This window comes from Oncorhynchus clarkii, chromosome 30, assembly GCF_045791955.1.
Source record: "Oncorhynchus clarkii lewisi isolate Uvic-CL-2024 chromosome 30, UVic_Ocla_1.0, whole genome shotgun sequence".
NCBI lineage: Eukaryota > Metazoa > Chordata > Actinopteri > Salmoniformes > Salmonidae > Oncorhynchus > Oncorhynchus clarkii.
In genome coordinates, this window is record NC_092176.1 from 36,958,226 (window position 1) to 36,983,951 (window position 25,726).

The following is a 25,726-nucleotide window of genomic DNA, read 5'->3' on the forward strand; positions in this document are numbered from 1 at the left end:
ATAGTGGAGCGATGGAATTCACACTTCTCAGCTATCACAAACAACTTGGTCCTCGAGGAGGCGCTGGAGGACTTGTTGGACATGCTCTTGAGCAGAACAGGAGAAAACAAAGATGTTGTCGAAGTAGATAAACACAAACCGATTCAACATGTCATGGAACACATTGTTGACCAAGGCTTGGAACACTGCGGAGACGTTGGTGAGTCCAAACAGCATGACCAGGTACTCCATCAGCCGTGTTGACGGCTGTCTTCCACTCGTCTCCTTCCCGTATCCAAACTAGGTGGTAGGTGTTCCGAAGGTCCAACTTAGAAAAGATGGTTGCCCCCTGGAGAGGTTTGAAAATGAGGAGAGGAGTGGCAGAGGGTAACGATTATTTACAGTGATGTCATTGAGGCCCCGGTAGTCGATACATGGACGCAGGGTCTTGTCCTTCTTTTCCACAAAGAAGAAATCTGGGCCAGCAGGGGAAGCAGAAGGACGAATGCCCTCAGCAGCCAGAGAGTCCTCAGTGTACTCCTCCATGGCCTTGGTCACAGTGTCAGATAGGGAATATATCCACCCAAAAGGCGGTGTGGGAAGTCGTCATTGGCGCAATCGCAGGGACGATGCGGAGGAAGGGAGGTGGCGCGAGCCTTGCTGAAAACCTCCAGGTGGTCCTCCAGGCGGGAAATGGCTGAAAAATCCAAAGCTTTTCCAGAGCCTGCAGGAGGACGTCCCGGGGCAAGCTGCGCAGCTTTGAGGCAATGTGAGTGGCAGAACGGGCTCCAACCCAGGATAGAACCAGTGATCCAGTCAATCAGGGGGTTGTGCCTCTGGAACCACGAAAATCCCAAAACAGGAACATGGGGAGATTCAATAAGTAGAAGCTGTATGGACTCACTGTGATTGCCCGACACTCGCAGGTTAATGGGAACCGTACTGTGAGTGACCCTGCCAATGGAGCGTCCGTCCAGGGCTCTGGTGTCCATGGTAATGGAGAGGAATTGTGTGGAGATAACCAGCTCAGATACTAGAGTAGTGTCTACAAAGCTCTCATCAGCCTCAGAGTCAATGAGCACCCGGAGAACACCCGGACCGATCACCCCACAGCAGGATAACATGGAGAGGAGTACGAGTAATAGAAGTTTAAAAGATTCCCAGTATGGCCCACAAACGTACTCATACCTACTGATGAGCCTGGTCTTTCACTGGACAAGTGGATATGTAATGCCCTGTAGCACCACAATATAGGCCACCGTTGGAGCTCAGCTTGTGTAATTGTTGGGCGAAAATCTGCCAACCTAATGTATAGCTTACTGTAACCTAATGTATAGGTTACTGTAACCTACTGTATAGGCTACTGGAACCTACTGTAGCCTAGTGTAGCCTACTGTATAGGCTACTGTAACCTACTGTATAGTTTACTGTAACCTACTGTATAGCTTAGTGGAACCTACTGTATAGGCTACTGGAACTAACTGTAGCCTACTGTAACCTACTGTATAGGCTACTGTAACCTACTGTATAGCTTACTGTAACCTACTGTATAGGCTACTGTAATGTACTGTAGCCTACTGTAACCTACTATATAACCTACTGTAACCTACTGGAACGTACTGTAGCCTACTGGAACATACTGGAACCTACTGTATAGCCTTCTGTAACCTACTGTATAGCCTACTGTGACCTACTGTTACAGTAGCCTACTGTAACCTATGGTTTAGCCTACTGTAACCTACGTTGACCTATGGTTTAGCCTACTGTAACCTACTGTAACGTACTGTAGCCTACTGTGACCTATAGTTTAGCCTACTGTAACATACTGGAACCTACTGTATAGCCAGTGGTATAAAGTACTTTCAAGTACTAATTAGGGAGTTTTTGGGGGTATCTGTACTTTACTATTAATATTTTTAACTACATTCTTAAAGAAAATGATGTACTTTTTACTCCATACATTTTCCGACACCCAAAATAATTTGTTACATTTCTAATGCTTAGCAGGACAGAACATGGTCCAATTCACATACTTATCAAGAGGACATCCCTGGTCGTCTCAACTGCCTCTGATCTGGCGGACTCACTAACCACAAATGCTTGGTTTGTAAATGATGTCTGAGTGTTGGAGTGTGCCCCTGGCTATCTTTTACTCAAGTAGTATTTTACCTGGTGACTTTCACTTTTACTTGACTAATTTTCTATTAAGGTTTCTTTACTTTTACTCAAGTATGACTATTGGGTACTTTTTCCAACACTGTGTATAGCCTACTGGAAATTACTATATAGCCTACTGTAACCTACTGTATAGTCTAACGTAACCTACTGTTTCCATGAGTCAAATCATCAAGAGAAGCCAGAACAATGTGCACCTGCAAAGCTGCAACACCCAGACTTGAAAGAAAAAGCTCACTAAAAACAGAAGCTTTGGCCAAAACCACTACACAGGGCCTTTTCCCTAAGCCCTCAGTTTAAAGGAGGATAAAACAGAGGATTTAAAGCAGGGGAAAACTCCCAGTGAGAGAAACAGGCTTGGACAGAGCAGAAAGCATTTATTTACGTTTGAATTTGATTTGGCTAATTAAGAGGAGTGGGATATAAGACATGCGTAAATACTCTGCTTCAGAAATGAACAGGCCCCCGCTGAGATGAAACACACACGCACGCACACACGCACAACTTAATCAGCATGTGACTCTCTGAACAGTACAAGCCTTAGCGATCTGCTCCATTGCCTTCCTTGTAACCAGCGATTGACACATGAAAGCAGTAAAATTTCACAGTCAACTAATCTCAGTTATACATGTATATAGACCTCCAATGTAGGAGACTTGTAGAGCTGAGCTAGTACACACTAGGCGTGTTCTTTTAACGTTGTTGTTGGTGTCTTAGTAGCTGTAGGTGTGTGTGTGTGTGTCTGTGTGGACAGGAGTGTACTGTACCTGAGGGTGTTCTTTTTTGTTGTTGTTGGTGTCAAGGCAGGAGCTGTGTGTCTACATCACTCTCTGTCTATTTCTAGGACATGAGCTGTGTGTGTCTATGTCACTCTCTTTCTATCTCTAGGGCAGTAGCTGTGTGTGTCTATGTCTCGCTGTCTATTTCTGGGGTGTTTTTTGCAAAAAGACATTCAGACAGCACCTGTATTTAGGATTTGACTAACCTGTAGTACCCATTTCCCAACAACCAGCCTCTGTCTACAGGGTTTCTCTACAGTAGCCTGTAGTACCCATTCCCCAACAACCAGCCTCTGTCTACAGGGTCTCTCTACAGTAGCCTGTAGTACCCATTCTCCAACAACCAGCCTCTCTGTCTACAGGGTCTCTCTACAGTAGCCTGTAGTACCCATTCCCCAACAACCAGCCTCTGTCTACAGGGTCTCTCTACAGTAGCCTGTAGTACCCATTCCCCAACAACCAGCCTCTGTCTACAGGGTCTCTCTACAGTAGCCTGTAGTATGGCCTGTAGTACCCATTCCCCAACAACCAGCCTCTGTCTACAGGGTCTCTCTACAGTAGCCTGTAGTATGGCCTGTAGTACCCATTCCCCAACAACCAGCCTCTGTCTACAGGGTCTCTCTACAGTAGCCTGTAGTATGGCCTGTAGTACCCATTCCCCAACAACCAGCCTCTGTCTACAGGGTCTGTCTACAGGGTCTCTCTACAGTAGCCTGTAGTACCCATTCCCAACAACTAGCCTCTGTCTACAGGGTTTCTCTACAGTAGCCTGTAGTATGGCCTGTAGTATTGCCTGTAGTACCCATTCCCCAACAACCAGCCTCTGTCTACAGGGTCTCTCTACAGTAGCCTGTAGTATGGCCTGTAGTATGGCCTGTAGTACCCATTCCCCAACAACCAGCCTCTGTCTACAGGGTCTATGTGGTTCCTCTGGTCCTGGTAATGGATCACAGCTGGTAGCCATGAACCAACCACAGCTCGCCGGGCTGCACATCGCACAACATCAAAGAACTAAAGTCCACCAGGGACAGGCTATTTCAATTAGCCTCCCCCTAACACATACACACACGAATGCAAACACACACACATACCCCGCTCCATCGCCGGCAGTACCCACACACACACCCCTTGACTTGTCAGAGCAGAAACTATACCATAAAGTCAAACGAATGGTCTGTAAATCTCTGAGATAGAGATTGTGATGAGGAAGATATCTGGGGAAGGGTATAAAACAATGTCTAGAGTGTTGAAAGTTTCCAACAGCACAGTGGTCTCCATCATCGGGCCATTTTAAAAATATGGAACTACCTGGCCGTCTGACCAAACTGAGCAACTGGGCAAGAAGGACCTTGGTCAGGGAGGTGACCAAGAATCAGAAAAGACCACTCTGACAGAACTACAGAGTTCCTTGGCTGAGACGGGAGAACCTGCCAGAAGGACCTCAGTCTCTGGAGCCAATCTGGGCTTCATGAGAGAGCGGAAGAGAAAGCCACTCCTGAGAAAATGCATGTGAAAGACTGATTGAAGTCTTTGGCCTGAATGCAAATCACTATGTCTGCTGGTGGAAGCATCATGCTACGGGGCGGCAGGGTAGCCTAGTGGTTAGAGCGTTGGACTAGTAACCGAGTTCAAAACCCCCGAGCTGACAAGGTACAAATCTGTCGTTCTGCCCCTGAACAGGCAGTTAACCCACTGTTCCCAGGCCGTCATTGAAAATAAGAATTTGTTCTTAACTGACTTGCCTGGTTAAATAAAGGTAAAAAAAATAAAAAATAAAAAAATAAAAAAAAAAAAAATTTTCACCGGCAGGGACTGGGAGACTGGTAAGGATAGAGGGAACAATGAATGGAGCCAAATACAGGCAGATCCTTGATGAGAACCTGCTTCAGAGTGCAAGAAACAGACAGGGGTGAATATTTGTGTTCCAACAGGACAAGGACCTTAAGCATACATTTAAATCAACGCTGGAATGGCTTCAGAACAAGAATGTGAACGTCCTAGAGTGGCCAGGCCAAAGCACAGACTTGAACCCCTTGAAAATATGTGGAAAGACTTGAAGATTGCTGTTCACCACCACTCCCCCATTTAACTTATAACAGCTTGAGAAAATCTACAAGTTAGAATGGGAGAAAATCCCCAAATCCAGATGTACAAATCTGATACTGACAAACCCAAGATGACTCAAATCTGATACTGACATACCCAAGACGACTCAATTCTGATACTGACATACCCAAGACGACTCAAATCTGATACTGACATACCCAAGACGACTCAAATCTGATACTGACATACCCAAGACGACTCAAATCTGATACTGACATACCCAAGACGACTCAAATCTGATACTGACATACCCAAGACGACTCAAATCTGATAAAGACGACTCAAAGCTCAAATCGCTATCAAAGGTGCTTCTACAAATTATTGACACAGGGGTGTGAATACTTATGTAAGTGAGATATTTCTGTATTTCATTTTCAATAAATTTGCAAAAACTTCTAAAAGGATATTTTCACTTTGTCAATATGGGGTATTGTGTATAGATGGGTGAGAACAAAACAATATTTAATTAATTTTGAATTCAGGTTGTAACACAACAAAATGTGGAATAAATCAAGGGGTATGAATACTTTCTGAAGGTACTGTATCTTATGATGAGATCATTGGTGTTGGACGGAAGGGGTCCCTCTGTTTCCTCGTACCCTGCCAGAGTGTGTTGTGGAGAAGGAGAGGTTACTTGGGTTCAAAATCACGAAGGGCACACAGTTAGGTGGGGTTGTTGTGTTGGGCAGCACAGTGAAATAGAGACACTAACCTGAAGCACAGTGACATAGAGACACTAACCTGTAGCACAGTGACATAGAGACACTAACCTGTAGCACAGTGACATAGACATACTAACCTGTAGCACAGTGACAGACATACTAACCTGTAGCACAGTGACATAGACACACTAACCTGTAGCAGTGACATAGACACACTAACCTGTAGAACAGTGACCTAGACATACTAACCTGTAGCACAGTGACATAAAGACATATTAACCTGTAGCACAGTGACATAGACATACTAACCTGTAGCACAGTGACATAGACATACTAACCTGTAGCACAGTGACATAGACATACTAACCTATAGCACAGTGACATAGACATACTAACCTGTAGCACAGTGACATAAAGACATTAACCTGTAGCACAGTGACATAGACACACTAACCTGTAGTACAGTAGTACAGTGACATAGACACACTAACCTATAGCACAGTGACAGAGACATACTAACCTGTAGCACAGCGACATAGACACACTAACCTGTAACACAGTGACATAGACACACTAACCTGTAACACAGTGACATAGACACACTAACCTGTAACACAGTGACATAGACATACTAACCTGTAACACAGTGACATAGACACACTAATCTGTAGCACAGTCACATAGCACACTAACCTGTAGCACAGTGACATAGACACACACTAACTTGTAGCACAGTGACATAGACACACACTAACCTGTAGCACAGTGACATAGACACACACTAACCTGTAGCACAGTGACATAGACATACTAACCTGTAGCACAGTGACATAGACACACACTAACCTGTAGCACAGTGACATAGACACACACTAACCTGTAGCACAGTGACATAGACATACTAACCTGTAGCACAGTGACATAGACACACACTAACCTGTAGCACAGTGACATAGACACACACTAACCTGTAGCAGTGACATAGACATACTAACCTGTAGCACAGTGACATAGACATACTAACCTGTAGCACAGTGACATAGACACACACTAACCTGTAGCACAGTGACATAGACACACTAACCTGTAGCACAGTGACATAGACACACACTAACCTGTAGCACAGTGACATAGACACACACTAACCTGTAGCACAGTGACCATTAGCTGGATGCAACAGAACACAAAAATAGCCATTATTTTTGCAATAATGCATTGCCACAGCTATAGACAACGTTTTCAAAAGAACAGAGGAAAAACTAATTCACAGCCATCCTTTCACAAGTGTATTTATTTTCCTTCATTGAATTGCAATCAAATATTATTGTGCCACAGTATCTATTCATTATTCAATATTTGTACTTCATTTGAAGATAAAAAAAAAGCATGAGCTTTGCCATTGTGCAATTGGCAGCCATTTGGTGGCATGTTCTTCCGAATGACTTTTGCTCAACCATTGAAATGGAATGAACAAAGGCAGTGAGCCCACACACACACACACACACACACACACACACACATGAGCTATATAACTGGTCAAAGTCATTTAACCTTTTAAAACGATCAGGAGATTGACTCTAAACACCTAAGAGAGTGTACATCTGGGACCATTCTAAGTTAACAGGAACATGGAGTGACAACCTAGACGGGAGCTCAAAAGTATTCACATAATATTGTTTCCCAGCATAACATTTAGTCCTAGGAAAATGTCAAGAACGTGAACAAACCAAGCAGGCCTGCTCTGTCAGCCTTCATTTACAGGCCGTTATTTAAAGTCATCTACAGTGCAACGTACACATGTACTACACCATGAAGACAATGCATTATCCCTGGTCTACATGGTGTAGGGAACGTCATTTGCACCTACGTTAGTGCATGTTGAGGCCAGCTTAAGGGCGATGCAATTGTAGGTTAATTTAAAAAACATCATGGACAGGGAGAGTTACACAAGAGGACATCAACTCTGTTCAAATATCACCTTTCTATCCAGCCTCTCTTGTCTTTCTCTGAAATAAAACAGAAAGAATCAGAATCAGAAATCACCTTTACTCTACACAGACCCAGAATTTGTGACAAGGTGCTGCCAGCAATAGATTACAGAAACAGTAATACTGTGTATAACAGGCTACTCAGACACACACAAAACCCCACCCCATCTCCGACCCCCTGGGTGGCTTCTGACCGAGGCCCCTTGTCCTTCTTTGATGTGTCCTGCCGTGGCGCAGGTTGGGGAGGACTAGGGCCTGTTGGGGCCTGCAGGGAAAAGATAGATGTGTCTGCAGCAAGGGGCTGAGGATGGAGCAAGGGGCTGAGGATGGAGCAAGGGGCTGAGGATGGAGCAAGGGGCTGAGGATGGAGCAAGGGGCTGAGGATGGAGCAAGGGGCCGAGGATGGAGCAAGGGGCCGAGGATGGAGCAAGGGGCCGAGGATGGAGCAAGGGGCCGAGGATGGAGCAAGGGGCCGAGGATGGAGCAAGGGACCGAGGATGGAGCAATTACCTGAGGATGGAGCAAGGGGCTGAGGATGGAGCAAGGGGCTGAGGATGGAGCAAGGGGCTGAGGATGGAGCAAGGGGCTGAGGATGGAGCAAGGGGCTGAGGATAGAGCAAGGGACTGATATGGTATGGGTTTCTATGCCCTCTCTACACAGCATCAGAGGAAGTAGCAGAGTATCACGCAAACAAGACCAGAACAGGCCAGGCCATACCAGACCAGACCACTGTGTGTGTGTGTCTCCATCAATGACAAGTGTGTGTTGACCCAAGGAAGGTGTCATGGTGTGTTTAATGGTATGAGTTCACAGGAATGCCTTTGGTGAGCTTTCCCACGTGTCCTTATTACCTCAGCATGTAACATGTATGTAGATGTGTGTCCTTATTACCTCAGCATGTAACATGTATGTAGATGTGTCCTTATTACCTCAGCATGTAACATGTATGTAGATGTGTGTCCTTATTACCTCAGCATGTAACATGTATGTAGATGTGTCCTTATCACCTCAGCATGTAACATGCATGTAGATGTGTGTCCTTATCACCTCAGCATGTAACATGTATGTAGATGTGTCCTTATCACCTCAGCATGTAACATGTATGTAGATGTGTGTCCTTATCACCTCAGCATGTAACATGTATGTAGATGTGTCCTTATCACCTCAGCATGTAACATGTAGATGTGTCCTTATTACCTCAGCATGTAACATGTATGTAGATGTGTCCTTATTATCTCAGCATGTAACATGTATGTAGATGTGTGTCCTTATTACCTCAGCATGTAACATGTATGTAGATGTGTCCTTATCACCTCAGCATGTAACATGTATGTAGATGTGTGTCCTTATCACCTCAGCATGTAACATGTATGTAGATGTGTGTCCTTATTACCTCAGCATGTAACATGTATGTAGATGTTTGTCCTGCTAAAGTGAGTGTGTGATACCCCCTCTGGCCTCCGGTGCTCCCTATCCACACAGGTAATGACCTTTGACACTTATCTCCCTCCCTCGCTCGCTCGCTCTACGGATGAAAGCGAGGTGATCATCAATCCTCATCAACCCTCTAAAAACAGGGCAGGTGCGCTCCCCTCTCCCCCTTACGGGTGTAAACCATAGTCGTTCATTTCTCTACCTTCAGAACACCGGCTGAACGCTCCAAGTGCACCTGGGAGCAGGGGCCAAGACAAACCATCCCTTGTCTTCCATAGGAGAGTTATGGCGGGAGGGGGGGGGGGGGAGCCCTCTTGATGTCTACGAGGCCCATAAAAATAGGTCTGTCATTTGGTTAGCTAGCGAGCCCAGGAGCTACGGTAGCTGGCTTCTGTTCCAGTAGTGTAGTGTACTGAGGGAGAGGTTTATCCACAGGGTGTATGCTACGTCATAAATGGCACCCTATTTCCCTATGGGGACCTAGTCAAAAATATTGCACTACATAGGGAAGAGGGTGCCATTTGGGACACAGCCTGGGTCTAGCCAAATATGAAGATATACTGTATCGTTTGATCAGATCAGAAGGGTTTTATGGGTGTGTGTGTGTGTCTGTGGTTTATGAGGGGGGCTCAGAGGCTGGCAGGTGGGATCAATGGTAATCATGAATCATCGTTTTCTTTGTTCATTGGGAATTAAGACATTCGTGGGACATCTATTTTATCATTTCTATTTTGTCATATCTTATCAGGTAGCCTAGTGGTTAGAGTGTTGGGCCAGTAGAGTGTTGGGCCAGTAGAGTGTTGGGCCAGTAGAGTGTTGGGCCAGTAGAGTGTTGGGCCAGTAGAGTGTTGGGCCAGTAACCAAAAGGTTGCTGGATCGAATCCCAGAGCTGACAAGGTAAAAATCTGTCGTTCTGCCCCTGAACAAGGCAGTTAACCCACTGTTCCCTAGTGGACCTTCATTGTAAATAATGACCTGTTCTTAACTGACTTACCTAGTTAAATAAAAAGTTTTAAAAAATTTAAAATACACTTTTTGTTTAAATTACCCCTATGTCTGTCTCTATAACATCTGTATAATGTACACTGAGTGGACAAAACATCTGGAACACCTGCTTTTTCCATGACATAGACTGACCAGGTGAATCCAGGTGAAAGCACTGATCCCTCATCGATGTCACTTGTTAAATCCACTTCAATCAGTGTAGATGAAGGGGAGGAGACGGGTTAAAGAAGGATTGTTAAGGATTAAGACAATTGAAACATGGATTGTGTATGTGCCAAAAGATTGAAGTGCCTTTGAATGGGGTATGGCAGTAGGTGCCAGGCGCACCGGTTTGAGTGTGTCAAGAACAGCAACACTAATGGGTTTTTCACGCTCAACAGTTTCCTGCGTGTATCAAGAATAGTCCACCACCCAAAGGACATCCAGCTAACTTAAACACAACTGCGAGACGCATTGGAGTAAACATGAGCCAGCATCCCTTTCGACACCTTGTAGAGTCCCTGCCCTGACAAATTGAGGCTGTTCTGAGGGCAAAAGTGAGGTGCAACTCAATATTAGGAGGGTGTTCCTAATGTTTTGTACACTCCGTGTATATTGTCTATATAAAACCCTTTGTGGGTTGAAATGAAGACCATTGAAATCCTATAATTGAATTCAATGAAGAAGACATTCAAAAGGGATGAACTCTCAGCTAAGGTGGACAGGAAAAGCCTGGCATCATATCCATATCTTATCTATTTTATGCCGTCTGCCGACAACGTCTATATCATATAACACGTTCCTGTATGGCATCCTGCTGAACAGGAGATTCAGTGTCGTTTAGTGAAACATTCAACTCTGTGTCACTGTGATTGTCTGTTAGTGAATCATTCAACTCTGTGTCACTGTGATGAATGTCTGTTACCATGTCAAGAGGGAGACAAAGTAACTGTACACGTAGTGAAGGTGGAAGAACTACATCTGATTGAGTAGCATCGTCTTGAGACCTGGACATGTCTACTGTTTTTAGTAACAACCATCTAGCAGTAGTAGACTGGTGTGTAAATCTAACAGGCTTTAGCTCAGTGGTGGGATCCCAGGAACAGACGGCCCAGGTTTGAGACCCAATCTGTTACTGCAGATCACTGCTTTGGTTTCTTAGCTAAAACGTGTGTCCATGCTGTGTGTGTGTGTGTGTGGTGTGTGTGTGTGTGTGTGTGTGTGTGTCCGTGCGCGCGAGTGCGTGTGTGTCCGTGCGCGCAAGTGTGTGTGTGTTCGTGCGTGTGAGTTTGTGTCTGTGAGTGTGTTTCCGTGTGTGTGTGAGAGAGAGAAACAGTGAACCCACCTTTTCTGTTTCCTGAAGTGTAGATTGATCATCACCCCCATGGTTATCAGAGTAGCTATGGAAAACACAGAACCCAGCACCACTCCTAGGACATTATCTGGAACACAAACACCACAAACTATAATAATACATAGAGCTTTCCTCAAAACCAAAGACATGTTACACACAACAAACTAATGTATCTCTCAGTGTAGAACAATTGATCAATGTGTTACTTATCAATGCAGCACAGGCAGAAGGAAACCAAGGAACTATATAATATGATTTGAAGAGGACTAGAAACACACACACACACGAAGACAGACAGACAAACACACACACACACACCCAGCCATCGCATGCTCCCTGAAGTTTTCCAATTAATCTCTCCATATGGTGGTTAGCTCCACATCTAACCACCATATGTACTGGCCCTCAGATGCTGGAGCAGAGGCCTCCCGAGTCCCTCTACCAGGCCAGGCCCAAAACCTGGGGCACGGGTTGACAGGCGGCCCTGATAAAAGACCTGCCTGTGGGCCTGGAGGCTATGAGCGCAGGGAGACTGGGAAGTCAGGTCTAACATTCCTCTGATCCTGGTTCAATAGCCTCAGGCAGATCATTACTTCACTACCCCTCCACCCCCACCCAATCTCATAGTACGGCCCAAGGGAGCAATAGAGGAATGCATCAGTGATCACACTGGACCATCACATTACCCCAGATGGGGGGGGGGTCTCAGGGACACCCCACAACATATGTACATGTAGGGTAATGTAGGGAAGCGGTTGAGAAGTTATGTTAGGTGGATGTCACAAAAACAGTGGGAAACTAATTTGATCTTCTTGTTTATCTGTTGAAAACCACATTGATCCAAGGAACACATTAGATGCCCAGTAACTTTTTCCATTAGAAAGTATTACTGCACTTTAAATCCCATCCTGGATTCAAGCTATCTGACAGAACCAGACTACAGCTCCAAGTTGTCTGAATGAACAACTGTTCTGCTGCAGTACTTCATGTGAAAGTCTGGGGAGAAAAGCAAGGATATAAACTAATCTCTCTTACAGCCCTTTGTACACATGCAAACACACAGCCCATCCTCCAGTAGATATCATACCACCCATCCTCCAGTAGATATCATACCACCCATCCTCCAGTAGATATCATACCACCCATCCTCCAGTAGATATCATACCACCCATCCTCCAGTAGATATCATATCACCCATCCTCCAGTAGATATCATACCACCCATCCTCCAGTAGATATCATATCACCCATCCTCCAGTAGATATCATATCACCCATCCTCCAGTAGATATCATACCACCCATCCTCCAGTAGATATCATATCACCCATCCTCCAGTAGATATCATACCACCCATCCTCCAGTAGATATCATACCACCCATCCTCCAGTAGATATCATATCACCCATCCTCCAGTAGATATCATACCACCCATCCTCCAGTAGATATCATACCACCCATCCTCCAGTAGATATCATATCACCCATCCTCCAGTAGATATCATATCACCCATCCTCCAGTAGATATCATATCACCCATCCTCCAGTAGATATCATACCACCCATCCTCCAGTAGATATCATACCACCCATCCTCCAGTAGATATCATATCACCCATCCTCCAGTAGATATCATACCACCCATCCTCCAGTAGATATCATATCACCCATCCTCCAGTAGATATCATATCACCCATCCTCCAGTAGATATCATATCACCCATCCTCCAGTAGATATCATACCACCCATCCTCCAGTAGATATCACACCACCCATCCTCCAGTAGATATCACACAACCCATCCTCCAGTAGATATCATATCACCCATCCTCCAGTAGATATCATATCACCCATCCTCCAGTAGATATCATATCACCCATCCTCCAGTAGATATCATATCACCCATCCTCCAGTAGATATCATACCACCCATCCTCCAGTAGATATCATATCACCCATCCTCCAGTAGATATCATATCACCCATCCTCCAGTAGATATCATATCACCCATCCTCCAGTAGATATCATACCACCCATCCTCCAGTAGATATCATACCACCCATCCTCCAGTAGATATCATATCACCCATCCTCCAGTAGATATCATATCACCCATCCTCCAGTAGATATCATATCACCCATCCTCCAGTAGATATCATATCACCCATCCTCCAGTAGATATCATATCACCCATCCTCCAGTAGATATCATACCACCCATCCTCCAGTAGATATCATATCACCCATCCTCCAGTAGATATCATATCACCCATCCTCCAGTAGATATCATATCACCCATCCTCCAGTAGATATCATATCACCCATCCTCCAGTAGATATCACACAACCCATCCTCCAGTAGATATCATATCACCCATCCTCCAGTAGATATCATATCACCCATCCTCCAGTAGATATCATATCACCCATCCTCCAGTAGATATCATATCACCCATCCTCCAGTAGATATCACACAACCCATCCTCCAGTAGATATCATATCACCCATCCTCCAGTAGATATCATATCACCCATCCTCCAGTAGATATCATATCACCCATCCTCCAGTAGATATCATACCACCCATCCTCCAGTAGATATCATATCACCCATCCTCCAGTAGATATCATATCACCCATCCTCCAGTAGATATCATACCACCCATCCTCCAGTAGATATCATACCACCCATCCTCCAGTAGATATCATACCACCCATCCTCCAGTAGATATCATATCACCCATCCTCCAGTAGATATCATATCACCCATCCTCCAGTAGATATCATATCACCCATCCTCCAGTAGATATCATACCACCCATCCTCCAGTAGATATCATATCACCCATCCTCCAGTAGATATCATACCACCCATCCTCCAGTAGATATCATACCACCCATCCTCCAGTAGATATCATACCACCCATCCTCCAGTAGATATCATATCACCCATCCTCCAGTAGATATCATACCACCCATCCTCCAGTAGGTATCATATCACCCATCCTCCAGTAGATATCATATCACCCATCCTCCAGTAGATATCATATCACCCATCCTCCAGTAGATATCATATCACCCATCCTCCAGTAGATATCATATCACCCATCCTCCAGTAGATATCATATCACCCATCCTCCAGTAGATATCATACCACCCATCCTCCAGTAGATATCATACCACCCATCCTCCAGTAGATATCATATCACCCATCCTCCAGTAGATATCATACCACCCATCCTCCAGTAGATATCATATCACCCATCCTCCAGTAGATATCATATCACCCATCCTCCAGTAGATATCATACCACCCATCCTCCAGTAGATATCATATCACCCATCCTCCAGTAGATATCATACCACCCATCCTCCAGTAGATATCATACCACCCATCCTCCAGTAGATATCATACCACCCATCCTCCAGTAGATATCATACCACCCATCCTCCAGTAGATATCATACCACCCATCCTCCAGTAGATATCATATCACCCATCCTCCAGTAGATATCATATCACCCATCCTCCAGTAGATATCATACCACCCATCCTCCAGTAGATATCATACCACCCATCCTCCAGTAGATATCATACCACCCATCCTCCAGTAGATATCATACCACCCATCCTCCAGTAGATATCATACCACCCATCCTCCAGTAGATATCATACCACCCATCCTCCAGTAGATATCATATCACCCATCCTCCAGTAGATATCATATCACCCATCCTCCAGTAGATATCATACCACCCATCCTCCAGTAGATATCATATCACCCATCCTCCAGTAGATATCATACCACCCATCCTCCAGTAGATATCATACCACCCATCCTCCAGTAGATATCATACCACCCATCCTCCAGTAGATATCATACCACCCATCCTCCAGTAGATATCATACCACCCATCCTCCAGTAGATATCATATCACCCATCCTCCAGTAGATATCATATCAACCATCCTCCAGTAGATATCATACCACCCATCCTCCAGTAGATATCATACCACCCATCCTCCAGTAGATATCATACCACCCATCCTCCAGTAGATATCATACCACCCATCCTCCAGTAGATATCATACCACCCATCCTCCAGTAGATATCATATCACCCATCCTCCAGTAGATATCATATCACCCATCCTCCAGTAGATATCATATCACCCATCCTCCATTAGATATCATATCAACCATCCTCCAGTAGATATCATATCACCCATCCTCTATTTGATCACTTTTTCAATTGTACTTTACACTTTCTCTAACTTGCGGTCTTTCAAACATATGCGTGTGTTTGGGTTACAGGACAGTCAAAACACACAGAACGTGAGAGTGCCATTAAGCCGTTGTTTACAACTAGCTAGTCTGTATGAGGGCTCTTAGAAGGCTAGTACAGGCTAATAACGGTGGAAGCCTGAGAGGCTGTGAGTTAAACCCACATAACATTACAGTCAACTGAATCAGTGGCACAGAGATCAAAAGAACCTTGTCACAGAGAATCTGGGTACACACCAAAATGGCACCCTATTCCCTATATAGTGCACTCCTTTTGACCAGAGCCCTATTGACCCCTCCTTAAAAGTAGTGCACTAAACAAGAAATAGGGTGCCATTTGGGACGTATCCACAGCCATTCTATATTTCCATTACTCTGCTTTAAAGTCAAGGAGAGTAACCTTCAAGTGTGCAGCGTCTCTCTTCACCCTCCGTTTCCCCACACAGTTTGTGTCAATAAGGAGAAAGGAAAAACACCATGACATGGAGGTGAGAGAAGGTGTCTCTTTAGGATGCTGCAGTACCTCTATCACTCTCACTTTACCACCAGGCCTCCCGAGTGGCGCAGCGGTCGAAGGCGCTGCATCTCTGTGCTAGAGGTGTCACTACAGACACCCTGGTTCAAATCCAGGCTGTATCACAACCGGTCGTGATTGGGAGTCTCGTGGGGCGGCGCACAAATGGCCCAGCGTCGTCCGGGTTTGGCCGGTGTATGCTGTCATTGTAAATAAGAATTTGTTCTTAACTGACTTGCCTAGTTAAATAAAGATTAAATAAAAAAATAAAATAATAATAATATCACCACTGTCCTTCCCACACATTCTCTCCCTCCATTCTCCATCCTTCGTAGGACACTCTCTCCTTCTCCACATGTCTTCTCTTCTCCCTTCCCCCCGAGGAGATAAGGAGCACTGTGATTCTATCTTTCACTCATTCCCCTGATGGACACATCACCTATGGCTGGGTTTTTACATGTCTGCAGATGCCATCCCAGTCCATCCTGCTGTATCAGATCTCCAGTCCACTACCTACTCATCCGGACTGGAGTCTGTCCAAAAAGATGGATGGAGGGAGAGAGTGGGGAGACTGTCCCACAGCCCACTGTACTGTGAAACAGGGCTGTGATGTCACGAGGGTCTGTATTGAGAAACAAGGCTAAACTAATGAAAACTCATTCATAGTCTGACAATGATCAGAGGTTACGTGTCAAGGATGATAAACAGAGGTTACAGTGGGGCAAAAAAAAGTATTTAGTCAGCCACCAATTGTGCAAGTTCTCCCACTTAAAAAGATGAGAGAGGCCTGTAATTTTCATTAGAGGTACACTTCAACTATGACAGACAAAAAAAATCCAGAAAATCACATTGTAGGATTTTGAATGAATTTATTTGAAAATTATGGTGAAAAATAAGTATTTGGTCAATAACAAAAGTTTATCTCAATACTTTGTTATATACCCTTTGTTGGCAATGACAGAGGTCAAACGTTTTCTGTAAGTCTTCACAACGTTTTCACACACTGTTGCTGGTATTTTGGCCCATTCCTCCATGCAGATCTCCTCTAGAGCAGTGATGTTTTGGGGCTGTTGCTGGGCAACACGGACTTTTAACTCCCTCCAAAGATTTTCTATGGGGTTGAGATCTGGAGACTGGCTAGGCCACTCCAGGACCTTTAAATGCTTCTTACGAAGCCACTCCTTCGTTGATGGGCGGTGTTTGGGATCATTGTCATGCTGAAAGACCCAGCCACGTTTCGTCTTCAATGCCCTTGCTGATGGAAGGAGGTTTTCACTCAATCTCACGATACATGGCCCCATTCATTCTTTCCTTTACACGGATCAGTCGTCCTGGTCCCTTTGCAGAAAAACAGCCCCAAAGCATGATGTTTCCACCACCATGCTTCACAGTAGGTATGGTGTTCTTTGCATGCAACTCAGCATTCTTTGTCCTCCAAACACAACGAGTTGAGTTTTTACCAAAAAGTTATATTTTGGTTTCATCTGACCATATGACATTCTCCTAATCTTCTTCTGGATCATCCAATTGATTTCTAGCAAACTTCAGACGGGCCTGGACATGTACTGGCTTAAGCAGGGGGACACGTCTGGCACTGCAGGTTTTGAGTCCCTGATGGCGTAGTGTGTTACTGATGGTAGGCTTTGTTACTTTGGTCCCAGCTCTCTGCAGGTCATTCACTAGGTCCCCCCGTGTGGTTCTGGGATTTTTGCTCACCGTTCTTGTGATCATTTTGACCCCAAGGGGTGAGATCTTGCGTGAAGCCCCAGATCGATGGAGATTATCAGTGGTCTTGTATGTCTTCCATTTCCTAATAATTGCTCCCACAGTTGATTTCTTCAAACCAATCTGCACCTCTAGCGACTCCCCATCCCGCATGAGGGAGCGTAATCATCGACTGACACTAATTAGCATAACGCAACGGACATAAATATTCCTAGAAAATATTCATATTCATGAAAATCACAAGTGAAATATATTGAGACACAGCTTAGCCTTTTGTTAATCACCCTGTCATCTCAGATTTTAAAAATATGCTTTACAGCCAAAGCTAAACAAGCATTTGTGTAAGTTTATCGATAGCCTAGCATAGCATTTTGTCCAGCTAGCAGCAGTTAACTTGGTCACGGAAATCAGAAAAGCAATCAAATTAAATCGTTTACCTTTGATGAGCTTCGGATGTTTTCACTCACAAGACTCCCAAGTTAGATAGCCAATGTTCCTTTTTTCCAAAAATAGTATTTTTGTAGGCGAAATAGCTCCGTTTGTTCTTCACGTTTGGCTGAGAAATCGCCCGGATATTGCAGTCACGAAAACGCCGAAAAATATTCAAAATTAGCTCCATAATATCGACAGAAACATGGCAAACGTTGTTTATAATCAATCCTCAAGGTGTTTTTCAAATATCTATTCGATAATATATCCACCGGGACAATTGGTTATTCAGTAGGACGAATTGGAATAATGGCTACCTCTGTATTTTACGCGAGAGTCACTCTGGGAGCCATGAGGTGACCAGTTGCGCAATGTAGCCGCTTACGGGTATTCTTCAACATAAATGCGTAAAACTACGTCACAATGCTGTAGACACCTTGGGGAATACGTAGAAAAAGTAATCTGGTTGATAGCCCATTCACTGCTCAATAGGGACGCATTGGAACGCAGCGCTTTCAAAACATGAGGCACTTCCGGATTGGATTTTTCTCAGGCTTTCGCCTGCAACATCAGTTCTGTTATACTCATAGACAATATTTTTACAGTTTTGGTAATTTTAGAGTGTTTTCTATCCTAAGCTGTCAATTATATGCATATTCCAGCATCTTGTCCTGACAAAATATCCTGTTTACTACGGGAACGTTATTTTTCCAAAAAGACGTTACAGGTCTGTGAGAGCCAGAAATCTTGCTTGTTTGTAGGTGACCAAATACTTATTTTCCACCATAATTTGCAAATAAATTCATTCAAAATCCTACAATGTGATTTTCTGGATTTTTTTTCTTCTAATTTTGTCTGTCATAGTTGAAGTGTACCTATGATGAAAATTACAGGCCTCTCTCATCTTTTTAAGTGGGAGAACTTGCACAATTGGTGGCTGACTGAATACTTTTTTGCCCCACTGTACGTGTCGAGGATGATGAACAGAGGTTGCGTGTCCAGGATGATAAACAGAGGTTACGTGTTGAGGATGATAAACAGAGGTTGCGTGTCGAGGATGATAAACAGAGGTTGCGTGTCGAGGATGATAAACAGAGGTTGCGTGTCGAGGATGATAAACAGAGGTTGCGTGTCGAGGATGATAAACAGAGGTTGCGTGTCGAGGATGATAAACAGAGGTTGCGTGTCGAGGATGATAAACAGAGGTTGCGTGTCGAGGATGATAAACAGAGGTTGCATGTCGAGGATGATAAACAGAGGTTGCGTGTCGAGGATGATAAACAGAGGTTGCGTGTCGAGGATGATAAACAGAGGTTGCGTGTCGAGGATGATAAACAGAGGTTGCGTGTCGAGGATGATTAACAGAGGTTGCGTGTCGAGGATGATAAACAGAGGTTGCGTGTATGCAGAATGTGTTGTTTACACACTATCACAAGCACACCAAGTAGTCACTGTTTCATACTGCATGATGCAGCCACCACCATGCTTCACCGTAGGGATGGTGCCAGGTTTCCTCCAGACGTGACGCCTGGCATTCAGGTGAAAGAGTTCCATCTTGGTTTCATCAGGGCAGATAATCTTGTTTCTCATGGTTCGAGAGTCTTTAGGTGCCTTTTGGCAAACTTCAAGCGGTCGGTCATGTGCCTTTTACTGAGGAGTGGCTTCCGTCTGGCCCCTCTACCATAGAGGCCTGACTGATGGAGTGCTACAGAGATGGAGAACCTTCCAGAAGGACAACCATCTCCACAAAGGAACTCTAGAGCTCTGTCAGTGACCATCGTGTTCTTGGTCACCTCCCTGACCAAGGCCCTTCTCCCGCGATTTCTTAGTTTGGCAGGGCGGCCAGCTCTTGGGGCGGCAGGGTAGCCTAGGGGTTAGGGCGTTGGACTAGTAACCGGAAGGTTGCAAGTTCAAACCCCCGAGCTGACAAGGTACAAATCTGTCGTCCGTCATTGAAAATACGAATTTGTTCTTAACTGACTTGCCTAGTTAAACAAAGGTAAAATAAAAAAAATAGGAAGTCTTGGTGGTTCCAAACTTCTTCCATTTAAGAATGATGGAGGCCACTGTATTGTTGGGGACCTTCAATGCTGCAGAAATGTTTTGGTACCCTTCCCCAGATCTGTGCCTCGACACAATCCTGTCTCAGAGCTTTACTGACAATTCATTCAACCTCATGGCTTTGTTTTTGCTCTGACATGCACTGTCAACTGTGGGACCTTATATAGACAGATCTGTGGCTTTCCAAATCATGTCCAATCAACTGAATTTACCACAGGTGGACTCCTAATCAAGTTGTAGAAACATCTCAAGGATGATCCATGGAAACAGGAGGCACCTGAGACAATTTCAGTTTTAATACATTACTACAAAAATGTAAAAACCTGTTTTCGCTTTTTTTACAATTGAATATTGTATGTAGATGGATGAGGGGGGGAAAGTATTTAATGATTTTAGAATAAGGCTGTAACGTAACAAAATGTGGAGAAAGAGAAGGGGTCTGAATACATTCTGAATGCACTGTATGAAATAAATTGTGCTTATATCTAAAGTGCATATCTAAATACGAGTTACTTTCTGTAGCGGTGACAGTTCACCAGAATCCTCCATCGTGGGTTTATTAGAAGTTCAGAGCACGTTACATTTCAGAGGAGGACTTGACTGTCAAAATCTGACGAGAAATACTGGAAATAAATATGAACAAGTATAAATAATACCTCCCCTGTAATATGGAAATGGTGTGTCTGTGTTTCTCAGCTCTGCTCTGATCCAACACACAAGCTCCCTCCCTCAGGTCTTTGTGACCGAGAGAGAGAGAGAGAGATGCAGATGAGAAAGAATATGAAAAAATAAAAAGAGAAGAAGTGAAGATAGAGAGCCTCTTTAATCACAATAGATTGTTTACTCTGAGGTCCCAGACAGGGACCTTGTTTATTCAGGAAGGCTCCCTTACAGAGACAGTGGTGCAGAGGGACATGACAGGTTTAAATGTCTTGCACTGTGATGGCATTTCAAGTTCCTCCTCTCTATACAACCTGCTTCTTCAATTCCGACACACTCTCTCTTTCTCTCCCTTTGTCTACATTGACATTTTAGTTATTTAGCAGACGTTCTTATCCAGAGCGATTTACAGGAGCAATTAGGGTCAAGGTGCCTTGCTCAAGGGCACAGACAGATTTTTCACCTAGTCGGCTCGGGATTCGAACCAGCAACCTTTAATTTACTGGCCCAACGCTCTTAACCACTAAGATACCTGCCGCCAGTCTCTCGCAATTTCTGCACTATGCCTTGTTGCCATATGGAAATAAACAGAGCAAGACTTGTTCATTGTTTTATTTCCTCTGCCTTTTTCAGTCAGCATCTCTACCTTTCTCTCTCTCTCTCTTTTCATCTGTCCTCTGCTGCTGTCATTTTGACTTGAATCATCTCCTCCGCTCCTCCTCTGAGCGTGACTTGACCCAGCCCAATTCTACAACTTGATGATTCTTTCTCCCGAGTCCTTTTTGAAGTTAGGGACTTTCTCTCTCACCCTTCCACTGCGTGACTCATCTCCCACGCCGAAGAATATTAAAATGGATTAGCAGAATAAATTACCCCTGATAAAGGTAATTTATCATACACAGAACCAGGTTCAAATACTATTTCCAATCAATCAAATACGTTATCTGTGGTTTATTGAGTTTGTCTGGCGGTACAAAACATATTGAATTCCCAAAACGGCAAACCCCATCTAGCGCTCAAAGTAAATCAAAGATTTTTTATTTATTTTTTAAATAAAAATTTTCGAACACATCAAACACATGGAAACCACACTTTTGACTCTGTTCATTTATTCCATCTCAACCATTACAATGAGCCCGTCCTCCTATAGCGCCTCCCACCAGCCTCCACTGATCTGCTCATACAGTATGTGTACATGACGAGGTACATCGTCAATGAAAGCCAATAAATTATAATTAGGGAATGGCAGTGCTCCAGTTCTGGTGACAACAAATGTTGATCTCCTTTGACAGAGAGAACTGTGTGTCACCTCTCCTGTCACATCAAATCACATTGTCCCGTGTCGTAAACAACAGTGAAATGCTTACTTACGAGTCCTTTTCCAACAATGCAAAATACAATAAAAGTTCAAAAGTATAATAATAATAATAATAATAATAACAACAATAACAATAATAATAATAACAATAACAATATGAATAATAATAATAATAACAATAATAATAATAATAATAATAATAATAGAAAACAAAATTAACACCCAGAATAAATACACAATGAGCAATGATAGCTTGGCTATATACACATGGGCTACCAGAACCAAGTCAATGATAACCCATGTGTATATAGCCAGGCTACCAGAACCAAGTCAATGATAACCCATGTGTATATAGCCAGGCTACCAGAACCAAGTCAATGATAACCCATGGTTCTGGTAGCCTGGCTATATACACAAGTCAATGATAACTTGGCTATATACACATGGGCTACCAGAACCAAGTCAATGATAACTTGGTTATATACACATGGGCTACCAGAACCAAGTCAATGATAACTTGGTTATATACACACATGGGCTACCAGAACCAAGTCAACGATAACTTGGTTATATACACACATGGGCTACCAGAACCAAGTCAATGATAACTTGGTTATACACACGGGGTACAAGAAGTGAGTTGATATGCAGGGGAACGAGGAAATTGAGGTAGATATGTACATAAAGCAACTAGACACATCAGTGTCACCATAGAAGCCAGACCAGGGTCCAAATAGTATTTGAAATCTTTCAAATACCATAAAAAGACTGACCATATGATGGAGTTACGGACCTGGGTAAAGAGGACCCACTGGATGTGGAGGCCTCTGTTCTCCTGTATCACCCTACCCTTTACTACAGCTAACTACTCTGGATGTGGAGACCTCTGTACTACTCTGGATGTGGAGACCTCTGTTCTCCTGTATCACCCTGCCCTTTACTACAGCTAACTACTCTGGATGTGGAGACCTCTGTTCTCCTGTATCACCCTACCCTTTACTACAGCTAACTACTCTGGATGTGGAGACCTCTGTTCTCCTGTATCACCCTGCCCTTTACTACAGCTAACTACTCTGGATGTTTATGCTACTCTACAACTGCCGTAGTGACTCACACAGGGTGAGGACAACACAGACAAAGCATTTCCTGTCTCTACTGTCACTGTTTAGTGTTTATGTCATCTCCCCATGGGCAGATGCTGCGTGTTGACTGAGAGAATCTGCCAGGACTGAATGGGAGGAGTGAGATCCGAGCAGCATTAGTTCCGGTTTTGTGGGTTTTAGTCATTGGTTATTTGGACGTATCAGGATTGGGGAAAGGCGGTGTTTAAACTGCTCTAACACGAGTGCTTTGAGTGCTGAGAGTTTCGTTTTGTGAGGGCGGAGACGTTGTTTTTCCGGAACTCTCAATGTCGAGCACGTATGAACCCAGACGTTAATCACACAGCTGACCAAATGACATGAGATTTTCCTCTGGGTTAACAGAGATGAGTGTTTATGGAACATGGATAGGAGTCCTACAGGATGGGACATAAGTAACTTGTTTAGTCCCAAATGGCACCCTATTCCCTAAATAAGTGGGGTAGCACACATTTCAGTAGGTTGTTTGGAGTGTGTGTGTGTGTTAGTGATGCTGTTTGTTCACCCGCACACAATTGCTTATAACCCATCAGAAACCACCACTATATGTGATAGTGAAGGTCTGAGGCCCTCAACCCGACCCGCTTCTCTTCTGTTATTACTTTATGAGAGAGAGAAAGAAAGAGAGAGAAAGAGAGAGAGAGAAAGAAAGAGAGAGAGAGAAAGAAAGAGAGAAAGAATGCAAGTGTTTGGACATCTGTATACTTTGACAGCCTTGTGGGAAATGCATTCTTTTACAAACTGCTCAAACACTGTGTTCATATTATAATGTCCCCTCTCTCACCCCCAGGCAGTGTATTGGGAACCAGGCCCTGAAACACTGTGTAAGTGTTATAATGTCCCCTCTCTCACCACCAGGCAGTGTACTGGGAACCAGGCCCTGAAACACTGTGTTAATATAAAATTTTGTCCCCTCTCTCACCCCCAGGCAGTGTATTGGGAACCAGGCCCTGAAACACTGTGTTCATATTATAATGTCCCCTCTCTCACCCCCAGGCAGTGTATTGGGAACCAGGCCCTGAAACACTGTGTTAGTGTTATAATGTCCCCTCTCTCACCACCAGGCAGTGTACTGGGAACCAGGCCCTGAAACACTGTGTTAATATTATAATGTCCCCTCTCTCACCCCCAGGCAGTGTATTGGGAACCAGGCCCTGAAACACTGTGTTAATATTATAATGTCCCCTCTCTCACCCCCAGGCAGTGTATTGGGAACCAGGCCCTGAAACACTGTGTTCATATTATAATGTCCCCTCTCTCACCACCAGGCAGTGTATTGGGAACCAGGCCCTGAAACACTGTGTTCATATTATAATGTCCCCTCTCTCACCACCAGGCAGTGTACTGGGAACCAGGCCCTGAAACACTGTGTTCATATTATAATGTCCCCTCTCTCACCATCAGGCAGTGTACTGGGAACCAGGCCCTGAAACACTGTGTTCATATTATAATGTCCCCTCTCTCACCCCCAGGCAGTGTACTGGGAACCAGGCCCTGAAACACTGTGTTAGTGTTATAATGTCCCCTCTCTCACCCCCAGGCAGTGTACTGGGAACCAGGCCCTGAAACACTGTGTTCATATTATAATGTCCCCTCTCTCACCATCAGGCAGTGTACTGGGAACCAGGCCCTGAAACACTGTGTTCATATTATAATGTCCCCTCTCTCACCCCCAGGCAGTGTACTGGGAACCAGGCCCTGAAACACTGTGTTCATATTATAATGTCCCCTCTCTCACCCCCAGGCAGTGTACTGGGAACCAGGCCCTGAAACACTGTGTTCATATTATAATGTCCCCTCTCTCACCACCAGGCAGTGTACTGGGAACCAGGCCCTGAAACACTGTGTTAGTGTTATAATGTCCCCTCTCTCACCACCAGGCAGTGTATTGGGAACCAGGCCCTGAAACACTGTGTTCATATTATAATGTCCCCTCTCTCACCACCAGGCAGTGTACTGGGAACCAGGCCCTGAAACACTGTGTTCATATTATAATGTCCCCTCTCTCACCACCAGGCAGTGTATTGGGAACCAGGCCCTGAAACACTGTGTTCATATTATAATGTCCCCTCTCTCACCACCAGGCAGTGTACTGGGAACCAGGCCCTGAAACACTGTGTTCATATTATAATGTCCCCTCTCTCACCAC

At 44.4% G+C, this 25,726-nt stretch overlaps 1 protein-coding gene across 4 annotated transcripts in view; it reads right to left on the bottom strand.

The window, feature by feature from the left end:
* Nucleotides 1–25,726, bottom strand: part of LOC139389364 (sushi domain-containing protein 2-like) — a 66,005-nt gene that overhangs the window by 20,355 nt on the left and 19,924 nt on the right. For 2 of the 4 annotated variants that reach the window (XM_071136077.1, XM_071136074.1), the window contains one exon: nt 11,454–11,550. In XM_071136077.1, the coding sequence (XP_070992178.1) occupies nt 11,454–11,550 (97 nt within the window). Of the gene's footprint in view, nt 1–6,964; nt 7,708–7,741; nt 7,955–11,453; nt 11,551–25,726 lie in introns of those variants that run through there. The other 2 variants (XM_071136076.1, XM_071136075.1) reach the window with 2 other exon arrangements.